The sequence below is a fragment of the Atractosteus spatula genome, chromosome 8 (genome assembly GCF_055471065.1).
Source record: "Atractosteus spatula isolate fAtrSpa1 chromosome 8, fAtrSpa1.hap1, whole genome shotgun sequence".
Classification (NCBI taxonomy): Eukaryota; Metazoa; Chordata; class Actinopteri; order Semionotiformes; family Lepisosteidae; genus Atractosteus; species Atractosteus spatula.
Window position 1 is genome coordinate 17,201,630 of NC_142713.1, and position 18,537 is coordinate 17,220,166.

The 18,537-nt window shown below is 35.3% G+C and overlaps 1 protein-coding gene across 1 annotated transcript in view; it reads left to right on the forward strand.

The window, feature by feature from the left end:
* Nucleotides 1-2,165: 2,165 nt before the first annotated feature.
* cracr2aa (calcium release activated channel regulator 2Aa) overlaps nucleotides 2,166-18,537 on the forward strand; it is a 61,123-nt gene continuing 44,751 nt past the window's right edge. The window contains exons 1-2 of the mRNA XM_088923538.1: nucleotides 2,166-2,353; nucleotides 15,481-15,811. Coding sequence (XP_088779664.1) covers nucleotides 15,617-15,811 — 195 coding nt within the window. The 5' untranslated portion in view covers nucleotides 2,166-2,353; nucleotides 15,481-15,616. The remainder of the gene's footprint in view (nucleotides 2,354-15,480; nucleotides 15,812-18,537) is intronic.

Consider the following 18,537-nt stretch of genomic DNA (forward strand, 5'->3'; position numbering starts at 1 on the left):
ATATATCTAAGACATGCTCTAAAGAGAGGAATTGTTTCTCTGTAAAGTGATTTGTAAATACAGGTCACAGGTAATTTTGGTGATACTGCAGTATGCTGGTTGTATTGTGTCTAAATCATGCTAGAAAGAGATTTCCATCTAACTTGAGCATATTTTAATTTACTGATTTATTAAAATGACTTAGCTGGCACTGGTCACGACAACAGTATGTCAAAACTTCAACCTTAACATTTTTCCAACCTGAAATTCCAGAGCAGTACATGAGTGTCTGTTTGATTATTGATTTATTTGGCTGATGAAAATATCCAAAGAGATCTACTGTACACCTTTGTACCCATTTATATACTGTAGCTGATCATTTTACCGGAGCAGAGTGAAGTACCTTGCTCAAAGGCACAACCCCAGAGCCATAACCATTATAATCTATTTTTGAAGCTTTTTTATCTGGGTTTCTCAATCTTCACTGAGAAGTACATAAAAAGATTAAAATTACTGCTGCTCCTTAACTTAGGTTTCAAACAGATAGGAATAGGATTGGGAGGCTGTCTTTTTAAAGGTTTTCCACTTACCACATAACATTTTGTGATCTAATATGCTTAATTTACACATACTGTATCAGGCCTTGCATTCTAACAAAGTTAAAAACATGTACTTGTACTGTATACAGTATGATACTTGTAGGGCAGGACCTGTGTTTTTGAGGGTTTCCTGACGTACGGATACTGCTTTACAACTTTGCAACATGTTTGATATGTAGATATATGATACACGTACTGTATTATGAAATACTAGGAATCCAGTATGTATATTTTGCCACAAGCAAACAGGAAATTGAACCATAATGAATGGTCTTCAAATCTGACTCATTTCTGAAAGTTTGTTGTTTGAAACAAAATTAGCTCTGCCACAGACATGTTCATCTAACACTAATCATCATATTATTGATGACTGGGGGTGATGGTAATTGCACATTCTGTTTCTCCCTAGTCCATCTTTCTAATATGATAATATGAATAATGTAAATTTCCTTGAAAAATACAAGGAAATTCATTTTATCCTAAATAAAAGATTCCCTACAAAATATACTGAAGCCTATGGTATTTCTCAATACAGTTGGGAAGAAAAATGAAGTTAACTGATAAAAGGCCTACAAGACAAACTGCTCATTGTGAGTTTGGTCTAGTTTTTAATTTAGAGAAAATATTCTTTTAAAGGTTTGTAAACTTGTGACACGTACACTATACTGTAAAAAGGCGCCGTCCTTCAGATGAGATGTAAAACCAAGGTCCTGACTCTCTGTGGTCATTAAAAATCCCAGGGCATTTCTTGAAAAGAGTAGGGGTGTTGTCCTTGGTGTCCTGGCCAAATTTCCCCCTGGCCTTTACCAATCATGGCCTCCTAATAATCCCCATCTATAAATTGGCTTCATTACTCTGGTCTCCTCCCCACTAAATAGCTGATGTGTGGTGTGCGTTCTGGTGCACTATGGCTGCTGTCGCATCATCCAGGTGGATGCTGCACTTTGGTGGTGGTGGTGGAGGGGAGTCCCCATTACCTGTAAAGTGCTTTGAGTGGAGTGTCCAGAAAAGTGCTGTATTAGTGTAAGCAATTAATTAAAAAAAAACAATTCAAGAAGAATGAGTAGTTCCTATTCTCCTACTACAGGTAAGCAAACTCATCTGCACATTTGTTGCATTAACTCTAATTACTGTACCTTTGACGTCTGGACTGTAGTGTTTAATTTGTGTCATTCAGGAACATCTACTGAGAAGTTTTTACTCAGACATCAGGCATTTGTTGAAACCGTGGTACAACTATAGCCAGTAGCACTTTCTGACTAGCTAGCTACCAAAACTCCAAGGGACGCCGCATAACTTTGCAAAGCATTCGTGTTCACTGTGCTACGTGGTTTCAGCCACAACGTGCTGCTTTGTCATCTTACCCCTTGTGGTTTACCTCCTTTTGTTCACAGAGCAGAACTGTGGAGACTGAACACGTATCATTGATCACTAAACAGCGTACTCTTGGTACCCAGACCAGAACGATTACTTTGTTCAACTTAAGTACAGCGTCACTGTGGCAACACAGCACTCGCTGTACTGCTCTTAAGTCCCACCCTCGAGTCACCCAACCTGCACTTTTCTGAGGACTGGCCGGAGTTGTAGTGTTTGCTTTCCACCTGTTTACAGAGAGATACAGAATAAGTTTGAGAAAGCAATGACGGCGATTCGTAACAACCGACTTTCAAGACACCATCAAGGTTAGGAGACTAAAATTGCGCATGCAAGACTGTAGGACGTTTTTTTTTCGCTCGCCGAAAGAATGATTTTTATACCGCAAAATCGAAGTAAAGGTAAGAAATGTCTTCTCAATAACTTAAGTTTTTAAGTTCTGCAGTATACATGAAAACTAATTTGTATTTGTCTGCGCATGTGCGTATCTATTAGAGTACTACCAGCTGAGCACAAGTCCATTGAAATGTTTGAACAGGAAGTTTGTTAAAATTTAAAGTGTGTCATCTGAAAGCTGAATTCCTAAATATAGTTTTAAAATTATTCTTTAGCGCTGAATAATAATGACGTTTTTTAGCAAAATTAAAGACTCGGTAGCAGTTCTGAAACAGAAAGCAGATGGTATACTGAAGGGGAAAAAAATGTGCTTTCTACTTTAAGTTTGGAATACAGTGGGAAAAGGTATTGCTTTTCATCTGTTTAGAAATTGTCTGTTTTCTAAAAATGAACATATTGAACACCACGTGGAGAATCTTGCCACTAGTCAAAAATATAAAAACACATTCAAATACTGATGTCAGTATAAATCTGCTTTTAATGTGGAAAATACACTGGACCTTTCAGGAAAGTAATTTATCCGTGAAGACTGTATTTTTCCTAAGGACGTGTCTTCTGTTGCTTTTGGCATAAAAGTTATGTTCCATGATTTCAGTGAAATGGAACACGTTATGTCAGTCTTTTGTAGACTGCAAATTTCAAATCTGATTCTTGATATTCTTAGACATGTACTGTATCACTATAGAAAATTGATTTCCTTAATACAGTATATTCGGCTATACATATTCGTGTGTAAACTGATGTCTACGCACAAAAAAAGAGGAGTTAGGGTAGTCTAATCAGTGTGTGAAAAATAATTTGATAATTAGAGAAAGTTTCTGTGTATACCAGAATGCTGTCATCACAAAGGACTGCTGTCATCTACTAAAATGTATAGAGCAACTTTAAAATTACAAGTGGGTTTTCGAACCAATAATCTGTGTTGTTTCAATGCCTCTCTGTATACTGTGTATTTGTTAAAAATCATGGGTGAGTCCTTCATGTGGACAACTTCAGGTGTAAAAAAAACCAGATCTTCCTCTTCAGGTATCAAAAAACAGATCTGTTGGTTTTAAAAGGCATGAAGTAACTTACAGTTCAATTGTTGTTTTAGATAATAGCAGTCCGCTTGGTTTAATGACTATCAGTAGTTATGTGGATGATGGCAGACGCAGAGATTCAGTCTTCAGCTACAATATGACAAGTGTGCTGAAATAGAACAATTTTCCCATTATCAGACTGTTTTCCTATCTTGCCATTTGTTTGAGATGAAATGTACTGTAAAAGACCTGCTTAGTATTTTCCAGGTCACTATAATATGCACGGACAAGTGTACCTTACCACCACTGCCACTTCCTCTGTGTGCTTTTTGTTGAATGCAGATTCTGTGGTAATGTTCTAATCGGTTAGCTTGGACTGATAAGGCTGCATGTGAAAGAATCGAATTAACATTTTCATTTGCTGTATGTGCGGATGTTAAAACTGTCGATACTCTTAAAATAACCTTTAGTTATAAAAATGCATGATGGTGAACCTGCTTAAGGGGATATTTCAGTATATTGAGCAAAAATATTTTGCTTGGTTTTTCTTCTTACCGTATATGGGTAAAATAATTTATTGAATCAAGAAAAAAAGACACCTAAAGTGAGATTTTAGATACGGTTTATATTTTGCTGTCTCTAATACAAGGTTTTAACACTTCAATGAACAAGGCTACAAATAAGAGCCAATCATTCAACCTTTCTTATGTTCTTATTAGGTTTAATCCATAACAAATCAGGACATGGTTTTATTTTATCCATTTACCAGACACTTTTATACAAAGTGCCTTATTATAAAATAATCCTAACTTATGCAGTAAAATAATTTCTTGATCAAATATAAACGTTACACTGTGCAACAAGAAAAAAAAAGTAGTGACTTACTGTAGATTCTTAACTGTGGCTTCAGAATTCATAGGTGAAAGTTGTACTGTAGGTATCATTATAGACAAGATTATGAGAATCACAGGTATAGTCGGAGAAGATGAGTTCTATTTTTGTGCTGAAAGGTCATCAGGGATGGTGTAGTCCTGATGTCTGCGGATAACTCGTTTGTGAAGTTAAGAGAGAGTGGGAATGAGATAAGAGTGCAAAGATAAGGCAGGACTAGGTGTGTAGGAGTGGAAGGAATATAGGGAGGAAGAAGGAATATAGGGAAAGGAAATAGATTGGCGGGGTACAGATTAACAGAGAGAGAATTGTTCATAAGAATCTTGAAATGATGCATGCAGAGATTGGAAGACTAGAGAGTTTGAAGCAGATGAATGTATGTTAGATATAAAACAGAGGAATCGAATTGAGCAGCACAGTTTGAAGTCAGATGAAGAGGCAAATTTGTCAAAGAGTAAAGGTGATGTAAGAGTTCTAATAATCCAAACTAGACAGATAAAAGGCCTCAACTAGATGTTGAGGAGAGAAGATAAGATCACTTTATTGGCCATATACAATTTTTTTGTATTAGGAATTTGTCTTTTCACATATCCCAACTTGCTCTCCATGAGGTACACACAGACAGGGAGAGAAGCTTGGGGTCAGAGCGCAGGGTCAGCCATTTATACGGCACCCCTGGAGCAGCTGGGGTTAAGGGCCTTACTCAGGGGCCCAATGGAGTAGGATTCCTCTGCTGGCTGCAGGGTACGAACCAGCAACCCTTCAGCCGCGGGCGTAGATCCTTAGCCACAGAACCACCGCACCGAACTACTTAATGAGTAGTTCATTAAGATAAGGGTGTATTCTATAGATATTGTTTAGAAAGCACAAGCATGTCAGAGAAGAGATGTGCAGAGAGTAGAAGAGAGAATTCCGTGATTGCTGGCAAAGAAAAAAAAAATGGAATCAGGCATAGAGGGAGAAACGGAGATAGAGGAAGAAGGAAAGTGAGACAACACTTAGATTTTTTTATGCCAGTTACCTGTGGGTGTGTTTAATAAGAAAACTTCAAAATCTAACATTTGCTTTTTAAGTTTTGATTCACAAAAACGTCAGAAAAGAAGCTTATGTTCAAAACATTAAATTTCAGGTTGGAGAACCCTCATCTTTAAATTTTGAGGTTCTAATTGTTATATTTCAGGATACTATTTTGTTAGATTCCTAATTTTCTATTAATTTATCTTAAGTTTCCACATTGATGATAAAAAACAGCAATTATTCCACTGCCAGATTTAAAAAGCCTTAACAGTCATATGTTAATAAACCATATGTGCTTGACTGATTATACATTTCCTTTTAGAAAAAACAAATCTATGTCTGTTTCTGAGTTTATAAACAAAATTTTTAGAGGAAACCCTTGGTGTTTTGGACTAATGCACGCTAATAAAGTAAGCTTGTCAACTGTTTTTCTCTCCCTTGTGATTCAAGGGACAGAAAGTGCAGAATACGCAACCTTAAGATAGAGAGGGGAAAGCATCATAATGGGAAATATTCAAGAACCACTGTTCAGTGTTTAAATTTAAAGGTTTTATTACATTGGTATATTAAATAGCATCAGGGAAACTTAAACTTTTATAATGTTTTCCTCAAAAGCACAAGAACCTAATGATAGTCTGAGCCTAGTGCAGTATCTGCTTGACATCTTAGGGAAACAACACATAAAAATAAATTATAGATCAAAAGGCATAGGGAACAATTTCTTTTGTAAGATTCCAACCTTTATTTGAATGGTCAATGCTGTAGGCACGTGTGAGGTTGACTGGGATTAAATGAATGAATGAATGCATTATGTTAAGAGACTGGTAGACTGCGGTTTTAAATGTACGTCTGCGTCCTGAGTACTAAACAGTACATCATAATGACTATAGCCTAGATATAAAATGTATATCACTATCTTAAGTTCTTTGCAAGTTTGTCCACAATTCTAAATCTCCTGTATGTATTTGATCTCTGACCTCTTAAATTTAAGAGACCCTCCATTTATCAGGGGACATAATTGTTTAATTAGTTGCATCAGCAGTGCAGATAAGATAAGATCACTTTATTGGCCATATACAATTTCTTGTATTAGTAATTTGTCTTTTCGTATACCCCAACTTGCTCTCCATGAGACACACAGACAGGGAGAGAAGCTTGGGGTCGGAGCACAGGGTCAGCAATTTATACAGCACCCCTGGAGCAGTTGGGGTTAAGGGCCTTGCTCAGGGGCCCAACGGAGTAGGATTCCTCTGCCAGTCGCGGGATATGAACTGGCAAGCTTCTTTCCAGATCTTTTTTTTAAATTATTGACAGCTTACATAACATAATACATAACTTTCCTCTTTCTTACTGCGTGTGGGTTGAGACATTAAATAGCTAATTGATGGGAAGGTGGTAAATTCTTAAGCAGTTTAGGATCACTGACACCCCAACAATGTATCCATCAGAATTTAACTCGAAGCTCTGGAGAATATTGGAACTGGAATGTGTATCTCTAGTTTCGTGTAAATGCAGTAAACTGGATGTCAGTGAAACATACTCTAGTGCTTGTTTTGTGAACAAATGATTATTGCATTTCAAAACAAGTCAAATTAGAAAACAATGAACATTTACAACAGCAAGGGGAGCCAGATGTTTTTGTTTACCTTGTTAGATCAAAAGATGCATTACAAATTTTTGTTTTGAAGAATGGTATCATATGATAGATGAGACAAAAAAAGTGATCTATCTTCTCACTCCGTGAGACACACAGACAGAAAGAGAAGCTTGGGGTCAGAGTGCAGGGTCAGCCATTTACAGTGTACGGCGCCCCTGGAGCAGTTGTCATCTGCCGGCCGCGGGATACGAACAGGTAACGGTAGTTGCAAAGGACTGCAGTAGTGTTTTTTGATGTCCATAATAGTGTCTTATCACACATAAGACGTGATAGTTGCAGCAGAAAGTGTTAATGGTGAGAGTGGTGTGTAAGTGATCAAATCTTGTTGTTGCTGTAATTTCTGATTATTTTTGATTTTGATCATTTTTGATTAAGTGATTTCTGTCTCAAATATGGTCTTCAATTAATGGCTGTGCTGCTTTCTGACTGACAGGACTGCAGTGTGTGCCCACCAAGAACTAATCCATTGCATGGGTAGAAACAAAATAATTGAACTGAACTTTGTTCTTTTCATAGTGTTTAAACTACATGAATGCTATACCTCAAATGCACAGTTTCTGCAGTGCATTTAAAGAATGTATCCTCACAGCAAAGTCAGACTAAACTGAAGTTAATCACGTTCTGGTAGGACAAGCAGAATTTAGTAGCAGTAAGTATTAGATGTAAACCAATGTTTTCTAACTTGCTTTTCGTATTACTTTCATGTCTATGTTCATGGGAGATGAAACACACCACGATGTCAAGTGCTACTTTCATCTAACTTCAAACAGAGTCAAGTCAGAGTTAAAACTGCAAGTACTGAAGGATTGAGCGCATCAAATGTAATAAGAGACACACAATTTTAAAAAATACAAATGAAAGGAGGTCTTGTGTATTAGAGAGGCTGTATTGGTATCGGAAAGAAGTCAAACATGAAGATTTGGGGCCAATGAACAGCTTTCAGATCAAATTGGGATCATGTATCTAAGATATACGTACATACAGTATTAACACACACCATGTATACCAGGCTTTTTTTTCCATTTTGTCCAAAATGTATGAACAGAGGGTTGAAAAGGGGGGGGGAAAAAAAGTATCTTACAGTTTTAGATTCCTCATAGTCACCTTAGAAGGTGATGGTAAAATTCCATACCAGAGTAGAGTGGTCTGCCATGTAAGAGCTCATCCTGGTTTCCATAGTGTAAAGTGGGCTGTGAATATGTCCCTGAATGAGATGCTGGTGCTTTGCAGGGAATACCCCCAGGAGTACTGGTCCCTACTTATACTGTACATCTGTGTGGACTGGAGCAACTTGAGTAATGAACCCCTGAGACAAACACAGCGTCTGTAGCAGGGTCTGCACCCATATCCTCTGAGGTACGAATCCAGAATTATCATGCTTAGTCCCAATAATTAAAAGGAAATTCACTCATAAGAAAACTGCACCACAATACAGTAATATTTTTTTGTATCTTAATATTTTGCTGTGCTAATTTTAACACCTCACACTTCTTTAGTAGATGATAGTCCTTTTCCTGTTTAAAAGAAATTATTTGACAATTAGACTTTTTTGGCACATATGAAACTTTATTTACCTGCTCACTTAAACCGCCTTTAATGCAAGTGTTTTTATGAGCTTCATAATACATGCAGACAAAGACAATCAAATATTCTAGTGGTTCATTTCAAGCTACAGCTGTTTTTAACAAGATGACCACACCGGTACCTCCTGTGCATTTTTACAAAAGTCATATGCTTTGTAAGAAAGGGACTTAAAATACAGTACAGCACATGAATCTATTATTTTTTCTGTATCTAACTCACCATTGCAGTGAATCCAAAAAAGAGGAACTTTGGGTGAGCCACAAGTAAGCAACAGTTTAACTCCTCCTGAATGCGTTGATTTGTATCTGTTCCTGTGACTTTTCTTGTGTCACATCTTTTACATCAGTTAGCTTCCTGGAGAGTTACTATCACATGAGAGATGTTATGGTTAAAGTTATTGGCGTTTTTTTTCCCCCAAAGATATTACAAAAACAATTCTCTTAGCAGCATTACAAAGAACTGCTGACACAGTATAACATAGAGAATGGCAGCATCTTGACTAAAAACTGATTCAACTTCTGAATAATGGAAGCTGTGTGACATACTGTACAGTAGTTGAGGATTCACACTGAGCACCTTTTTGGCTCTTTTGTGTTGTAGTAGTCATAGCGTAATGACTGAGACCTGGATACAGATGTGGGTGAGGTCTCTCAAATTCACTGCACAGTGAGGTACAGTACATGTTATGGGATTGTTTTTTAATGGGTTCACAGTGTCAGCCACTCTTAAAGGTGATGGATTTACTGTAATTAGACTGAGACATTTAGAATTTAGTATTTTATAAACTTCCTGAAGAACAGGAAGATGAACCATCCTCATGATGGACGGTTATTTTTAAAAAGTTTGTATGCCCACTATAGCGAAGACTAAATCACTCTGGGTCTGCTTAGTGGTTTAGGTATAATTGAATGTAGGCCAAACGATATGCTTCAAGAACTTTTTGAAAAGCGTCTTCATTCTAGATTATCTTCAAATGCTTCAAATATTTGTTGCAAGTAATGTTTCTTAAAAAATAAGGGACTCTGTTTGAGACAAAGAAAAACTCAGTGAAATTCTTACTTTAAAAAAAAAAGAGCTTCCAAGATGAAAAAATCCCGAATTTAATTTTAAAGAGTATTATATGTTCAGAGTTAAATGCTCCTTTTTTTGTTGTATAAATCTCTAACCAACCCATTTTATTCATTTACTCTGACACAGTTTCCTGGGGATTTAAGCCTAGTTCCCACCACTGGTCAGTCACAGGAGCAGGATTTAGGTTAATTATGACATTCCAGGAACATAACCAAAAATAATACAGAATACAGATTAAGATAAGCATTGGATAACAATGTAGAAATAGCCTAACAACTCAAGCAGCTTGTATCACAAATAGGAACATTTCCAAAATCTTTTGAAAGTTTTTAAAAATTCAGTCATTCAAAGTTTAGGTATGGATTTTATCTGGTTTTCTTAAATCATTTAAATTTTAAAAATACTTTAAAGAAACAATTTAAATGTAAAAATACATTAAAAAGACTTAAGACTAAAGTACAATTTAAGTAAAACAACTTAAAATGTATGATTCAAAGAAATATTCCTTTACAACCATTAATATAAGAACTTTGAACATGACAGATGTAGTCTGAGATGTTTTGGTTCAGTTCATACATTTGAAAGGTTCCAGAATGCTTAAACTAAATTATACTGAAGAATATGACTTGTTTATCTATACAAGGAGGCATCCATCTCTAAAGACCATAATAAAGGAATGCTGCTACCTTACAAACCTCAAGACACAGGCAAAATTTAAAAGCACCACGCCTCTACATGTGGTGGTTGCCATTACAGTACAGGATGTCATCTGCTTGGAGTGACTCACTTGATAGACAGATAGGCAGACAGTTTAGGCCAACCTTCCATGCCATTGCACAGAGTAGCCCAGATGAATAGTCAGTTTGTGGTTTTGAGTCAATATTTACAATGTCGAAAGACGTAGACATGGCAGGCAGACTGCTGTAGTTTAGGTGCAGCCGGTCAACAGTAGTTAATCTCAGATTAACCATGCAGAAATATTTAACGTAATGGAATCTTGACCTTTATAAAAGATTATAGGAATGGTACGAAATCAATGATGGTAGAGTAGATGGTATTCTAAAGGGAGATGATCTCACAACATGTCTTATTTCTTTACTAGCAATTCATTAAGTAGCTTGAGAGAGCTGGAATAATTATTCTCTGCTCTGTGTTGAAACATGATTAGCTTTTGAATTGTGGTCACTCTGGGCCTGCTATTGCAGTTTGGTAGCCCAGCAGTGCTCAAGAGTGGATGCTTTTTGTTTGCCTCTACTAGATTTTCTTAAGTGAAGCCAGGGATTTAACAATATTCTAACAGCCTGTGCAAATGCATGTCTTGAATTGGAAAACATTTTAGAATGCCTTCACAGTCCTTTCATTAATATTTATTTTAATTGTTCGATTTGTTGTAGAGTTTCTAGAGAAAAGTCTCCTGCTCTGCATTTCCCTCTTAGTCACTTAGAAAAAGATCTGCTTTGCTCAGAGACAATTAACATTTGTTTGCTAGAACATTTGGCTGGTAATAAACCCCACCCTGCATGAAAGGTAAATTTACAATCGAGTTGAGCAAATAATTATCTTACATCTTTAATATGTTCTGCTATGGGAGTTATTTTCTTTATGCATTTTTATACTGTATACGTCTTTCAGAAACAGTTTGTTTGTCAGTGTTGTACATACTGTATTCTGTAAACTGACCATTAAGACAATTATCAATTTGAATGGCAATACATTTCCAAACTTATTAGAAAAACAAAATACTTTTGTAGCAGGGAGATTGACATTGTATTGAACAGACATAAAGGTAAATGCATCAGGCTAATTATGTGTGTGTGGCTGCCATTGGAAACACATCTGTGGCGTACTTGCTTAGTGTATTTATTGCATATTCATTTGCAGAAAGAGCACTTAAGCTTAATGTCTACACAGCTATACAGTTGACATATTAGCGTTTTTGTATACCTGTATATATATTGAAAACATATTTTTCAAAGTGCAGTATTTTAAGTATTTCAGCTATTCTGATTATCTTAGTCCGACAATGTACTGTAGGCTACATTTCATCAGTTGTCAGCCCAGACAAAATCTAGTCATTTTCAGGTTCATTTTTTCTTCGGACATTTGGACCTTTCTAATTTTTGTGTCTGTGATATTGAAATGCATGCTCCCCTGAAACGGAGTTTGGGCTTTATTAGCTGTTTAAGGCAGAAACAGGAATTCAAGAGACGCACATACAGTATAATGTGTATTTCTGCAGTGAAAAGTCCTCTGTTTTATTTATCTGTTTTAGTTTTTTTTGTCAGACTCAATACTAGTATTTTGGCCATTTTTAGCACACTTACAATGACATTATTCAGAAATAATTAATTATAATAATAATTCACATAATTACATGTTAAGAGAAGAGCATAGTTTAACAGTAACCTGATGATAAACTTCTCATGATAAATAAACCTTATTGTGACATTCTGGCCACATTTGACCCATTTTAAAATGTACTTTTGATCCATAAGTTAAATATATTAATATACTGTACATTAGGGAAAGCAGTGGTCGAGCAATGAATACCTGGTTTACCTATTCTGTCTTGCCAGGATAAAGCAAAACATAAATTAGAGTTGTATGTGTTTTTCATAAAAACTGTAAAAATGTTAAATTCCATTTGATTTTTTTGAAATAATTGTTAACAAGGTGTTGTGTAAAGTTTAAAATCAAACAGGAAGTGTAACAAGCCAAATAAAATACTGAACAGATAATGCAAATGGCACACATTAAATACTGATCATTGCACGTAACATTTACTATAACACAAGAAAACAAAGACCAGGTCCATTTCCATGATTTTTGAAAGATGTTAAGTGAAATGTGGCATTCATCCTTCAGTTTAAAAATGTAGCATTCCTGACAAGATTGCATTTAAAAACTAATTTAATTTTGAAGGTTTTGTGGAAAAGAGAGCACGAATTACAAATGTTACATTTAAGCAATAAGTTAAAAAGTTAGATGTCATGCTTCTTTCTCAATTTCCCTTGCTTTTACCACTGACGGCTGCAAAACATTGTTCAGAAATACAAAAAGGAAGTAATTTGGCAGTGTCTTTAATTAACATTCACATTCCTTCTGTCTGCTCACGTGAAACAAAATGGGTGTAGGGGTTTTCTGTATCTGAATTAAAATTGGGTGAAATGCTAAAAATGTCTTCCCTAAAAAAACAAACAAAGATATTTGTAGTTTTCAAAGACCCCCCCCCCCCCTTCATCTGTTCTGTTAGGTGAGGAATTCTCTTGTACCGTGTTCAGAATAAATTTTTCTTTAGTCAACATTATTTACAAGTTCAGTTAATAGTCGTCATCCTTTTATATCTTTTCCAGCATTTAGAGTCTTAGAAAAGATCTTTCAATTCACCATAAAGCTGTTTTTAATCTGTATTAGCTTTAAATTCCTGATCAGCTTTATCAGATGACAACATTAAGATTTGATTTTACAAAATGCATTAGAAATGCATAAGAATGGGATTTTAATCAAAATTGATAATTGTTTGCTACTGACTTGAACAATTTTTAACAGACCACCATATTTATGTGATAATTGCACGATAGGGAAGAAAATCTCAGTGCACTGCGGCAATGATTCTTTTTTGCATATACGGTAGGCCTTTGTGGCGATTTGTACGTCTTTTAATTCACCTTGGAGTAATTGCGAGGCACACACTTAAAAAAAACCCTTAACAAGGATCCGTTTTCTATTTCAGACCTTTTGTTCCGTAATTCAAATACATAATGATTCCTTTCTAACTTCTTTGAAAAGATTTTAGCTTTTTCAAGGCATACATTTCAGATGGATTAAACTAAAGCTTAATTGATTTTTTTGCAATTCTGATAATGTACCAGTTCAAACGTAAACACAGTAAGTTCTTAACCTGAATTTAACTGTTTACATAATTGTTGTACTTAATAAGGATACATTTTCGTCTAGTTTATATTGCGTTTTAAAGCTGTAAAGAAGCAACATTTGTTTTATTTGTAGCATAAATTTGAGCAAATTGTAAGAATGAGTTTCAAGCATTTTCCAGTCATGCATTTTTCAATATTTTAATTGAGCTATGCTCAAATATTCATAACAAATATTCAATCTCCTTTATTGGGCACCTTCAAAAACTAGCACTTCTGCAGTAGACTGTGAGGGGGGGTAGCAAATACATTTTTGCTACCTAAAAAAATTTTTGTATGCCACGGATGCCAAAGCATTCATATACAGGAATCCTATAAATCTAGATACTGTACATGACAACATACCAAAAAGCTTTTAATTGTCAGGAACAAAAAACTGGCTTTGTTAGCCTAAAGGGAAAACAAAAACAGCTTTATCCAAAGTAGTCATTATAGTTCATAATACACATGATAAGAACTTTGATAAGAAATAAAGTAAAATATAAACTTAAGTAATTTATTAACAAAACATAAATGTAAATTAAAAATGAGTAAGGTCAATGAAGTCAAATGGAATTATCTTGATGCTAGAGTTGACTGTATGTATAGTATATTGACCAAATGGGTGTAGTGACTTTATTTTAAGGTGCAGTAATGGCCCCACCACTAAGGACTTAGTAAATATTCATCCCTATTATCTACTATCTCCAGTCTTTTCTCTCTGCTTATTACATGCATTCTGAGTTCAGATAATTGATGTGCAAATGTATCCTTTTCAGGCATTACATAACCTTTTTCTTCCTCCACGTTTCAAAGAAAGCCTTTCCTTTAAGAGGAACAGTGCCTCTAATTAAGCAAAGCAGTCTTTAAAATGAAGGAACATGGGGCCATATGATGTTGTGATTGTTGTACAGTGTTCTATTACATTATCTGATTTTTAAATTATAAATACAGTAGGTGTTTTACACTGGTTTGGGATTTCTGTAATTGAAGAAAAATAGTCATTGTGTATTGTTTTCAAATATGTAGAAGAATTGAATATTTAATTTCTGATAGTATGATATCAGATAATGTTGTGCTGACACATTTTGTAAGTAATACTGGTCTGCATCTCTGACATACTACCTATTGTGAATTCCTATTCAGGAAATGTTTTTAATTTAAAAAAAAGCAGTATTGGAAGCTCCAGAACATTTAAAGACTGGTATATATAAAGTTGTATATATTGTATGTTTGGCACAAAGTAATAAATGAAATCACTGCAATGTCGATTCAATGTCTTTTAATAGCTTGAACTGCATGTTTTTTGTTTTGCACATGATCTAATACAAACTCGCATGCATAGCAACTATGTAATATTACAAGTTTTAAATACAAAGATACTCTGCCTATTACTGGGAACTTTTGTGTCTTTTAAAATCAGGTAAAAATATATCAATTGTATTCATTTATAAAGGATTCATTTTTCTGCCTGCTGTAACTGTATGTTTTGTCAGATGTCCTTAAAATCAGATCTGATTTATTGCGCATTTGTAACTTGTTGTGAGGGCCCAAATTAACGGCAAAGCTTAATGTACTGTTATACAGCGCATTACTCTATCTTGGTTTTTTTGATTTTTATCGTTTCATGCAGTTGATTTGGTATTCATTCAAACAAGACTACTGTACTTCTTTGCTCCCTCTCATTTTCTCTGCATACACGCGTGTGCATGGAGATAATGAAAGGCGCAACTAGTGTGCCTTTTGTTCACCATGTAGTCGATTTGAGAAGGGATTATGAAGCGTGGTGCAGGTGTGAACACTTCTAAAATACAGCGTGCAGTATAGAAGCAGTAGGGTTTTATGTTCCATTTTCTGTTCTTATTTTATGTTTCCTCTCTGTGTCATGAGTTCAGTCTTCAATTTCTTTTTACACAGGTATTACATAGTCATGTCCATAGAAAGGATTTTTAAAAAGCTTTTTGTTTTTTTTCTTCTCCTAGGCTTTGTTGGCTAATTAAAGAGGCGGTTGCTAAGAGATGACGAGCACCATCATCGGGAGGCTCTGATGTGCTTTTCCTTGAACCCTCAGGGTTTTTTTTCCACCAGATTTTGACCCCTTGAAAATAATAAAGTAGCATGGCAGCTTTTACAAGCACATGTGCCAACAAGGTTGCCAGGAGCACCCGTACAAAAGAGAAAGACTTGTCCAGAGAATGGACTGGTATTGGCAGCCTAGAGACTGGACAGCTCGCCATGTTTGAGAAGGGACACGAGTTCTTCCAGATCTGCGATATTGAAGATAAAGGCTTCATCACTCGCAGAGACATGCAGGTACAGTGGAGTAGAAAACAAATCTTTTTAAGAAAGCAAGTTATTTCCAAACTTTTTCAAAAGTGCAATAAGTGATTTGCACTTCTGTTAACTTTGAATGGAATTTAAAGTAATCTATCCCTGTTAGATTGTAAATTGAACTGGTACTTGCCAGAATTCTTTCTTCTGTTATTTTTTTAATAGAACTTACTTTATATGTTGTTTAATAGAACTTGAGGTACATATTGTCTGTTCTACCTCAAGTCCTGTTCATGGACTTTAAAGGGAATACTGGCACTATCACCAGCTTGATCAGTTTCATCAATACTTTTGAAATGGGATTTTAATTACAGTGTGTTTTTGAGTAGCTTTCATGACTTAATGCATGCTTTGTGTTGCCATTCTTGCACCTTCTGAAATATATGGAGTTAGAAAATAAAAGAAACATATTGGAAGCTTTACTGAACTGAACAATGTTCACGTCAATACGCAGCTTCTCTACTTGCTGTAATTATAATCTTGAAACATAGATTATTGGAATTGGGAAATTTAGTCTAATGTTCTGCTTCTTGAGCATGTAATTTAACGCTTACTTTTCTCACTCATCTAAAAATGAGACATTTTTAACATAAATTGTACTTGTTCCTGTGCCCAATTGACAAGACAGGGAAGCAATTCCGATATTTTTCTTTACTCTTTGCAGATTTTTGGAAAGTGATTTTATATATTATAATTTTAGAAGCACATACAATAATTTCTTCAGAGCATATTAAAAAGAGTTCTTGTGCTGTGCCCTATCTATGGTACAAAGACATGGTGAGCTGTTACTGTAAATATAAATATTTATTCAGCAAAATAATTTATCTATATTTATGATTATATTCATATCTAAATAGTTATTATTTATTTATATAGCAAATGCAAGTGATTTGCTCATTTTTCAAGTAGACTGCACAGTTTAAAAATGCTACTGTAGCACTTGAAGGGTTTTCAAATATTTTATTTAGTTAAATTAACAATTACTGTTATCTGATACATTTGGTGCCCTTCTCTGAGACACCAGCAGATTCAACACAATCACCACACAGTGCAGAATTTAATCCTCAGGTTGCATACTACTAGGAAAGAACAAGAAAGACCCTTGTTGCTATTTTTGGCTTTTTTGAATTTTTATAAATGTAACATTCCTGATTTATGCCCCTAGAATAACTAGATCAGTATTTACAGCCTTCTCACCTTATCGATTTTCCCTGAAACAAAAAAACAGACTTTGAAGCTCTGAATACGGCATCACACTGATCAGCTATTACTACTGTCACAAATTATGAAGACCACAGGAAAACCTCACTAAAAGTAGAACTCTCGAACTGGGCAAATGCATATTAGCCTTTGGGAATCTAAGTCATCAGCAATTTGTCAGATGTGCACAACAGTTAAATTAGTCCAATTAAGCCTTAATTTAACAAAAATGACCCTCTTCCTGAGGTCTTGTACTGATATAATTTAATGTGACTCAAATAACATGCTGGGCTGTTGCTATCAAGGACTAGAATATACTGTAGTTTTGTTGTATTTGGAGAAATATCCCTATCAAATAAGACTTTACCAGTTTAGTGCGACCTCAAGACCTTGATTGGGAAGAGACAATGACAACTGTGAATTCACCTGTAGGATTCATTTGCTCAAGAGAGACATGGGAATGAAACTTACATTCTGGCCACACCCACTGAAGTCCTGTCATGTCACTCTTGAATCGTGCACTTCAAGTGGAAGATTTTATTAAAGAAAACTTCAGAGTCCCCTTTGTTAATACTTCTTTTCTGTTGACTGATGGCTGATTGGCTGACAGATTGACTGTTTAATCTGTTCAGTTATGATATTTTCTCAGTTCTAGGTAATATTTAAATCGGCTTTCATCCAGGTCACCTTTTATGATCACCTAGAGGGAGCTGAGGATGAATTTGTACCCATGTTTTTCCAGTTTTTTTTTTCTGTTTTGGCTCCATGGGAGCACAATTTTATCAGTAGCAGTAGTCATGCAGAAATAATCATATTTGTAATTACTATAGCAGAGTGTTTACATGTATAAGCCAACTCACAGAACACAGGTTTGTCTGTTCATAAAACTTTATTTTAGAACTGTTGCAGCTCATCTTTGTACTTTGTAAGTTCTCATTTAGCCTTTCTGTTTTTAGTGCTAATCAGAGTCTGCATCTTGCAATATAGATCTCATAAATCTGTTATTTTGCTCTCTATGAATTATAAATGCTTTCGCCCTTGCCCACTGGAAATTGTCTCTTTTTTCCTGTTATTTTAGAGTTTTTCTTCACAGTTCTAATGATTTTTGTCATCGGCTGTTGTCGTTTTCCTTGGATGACCTGGTCTTTACCACTTGCTTACTCCTCAATTCGTTTCTTTTTCAAAATAATCCATAATGTAGGTTTTGCAATACCCAATTTCTCTACAATGTTTCTAATAAGAATTTAATCAACTCTTACAGTATATTCACAATGGCTTATTTTCCCATCATAGACAACTCTCTAGTCTTCAATTTGGTTTATGCCTTGTAATTCAAGAGGCAAAAACACAACGTAAATTCCAAAGTTGTACATTCACAGTTCTTTGTTTTCATAGGTATTTCAACATGGAACACTTGAGCAATTACAAATAAAGACCTTCAGGCGTGTATCCCAGTACTAATGCTCATCTGAAATGGGGGGGAGATTGAACACAACAGATTACATTTT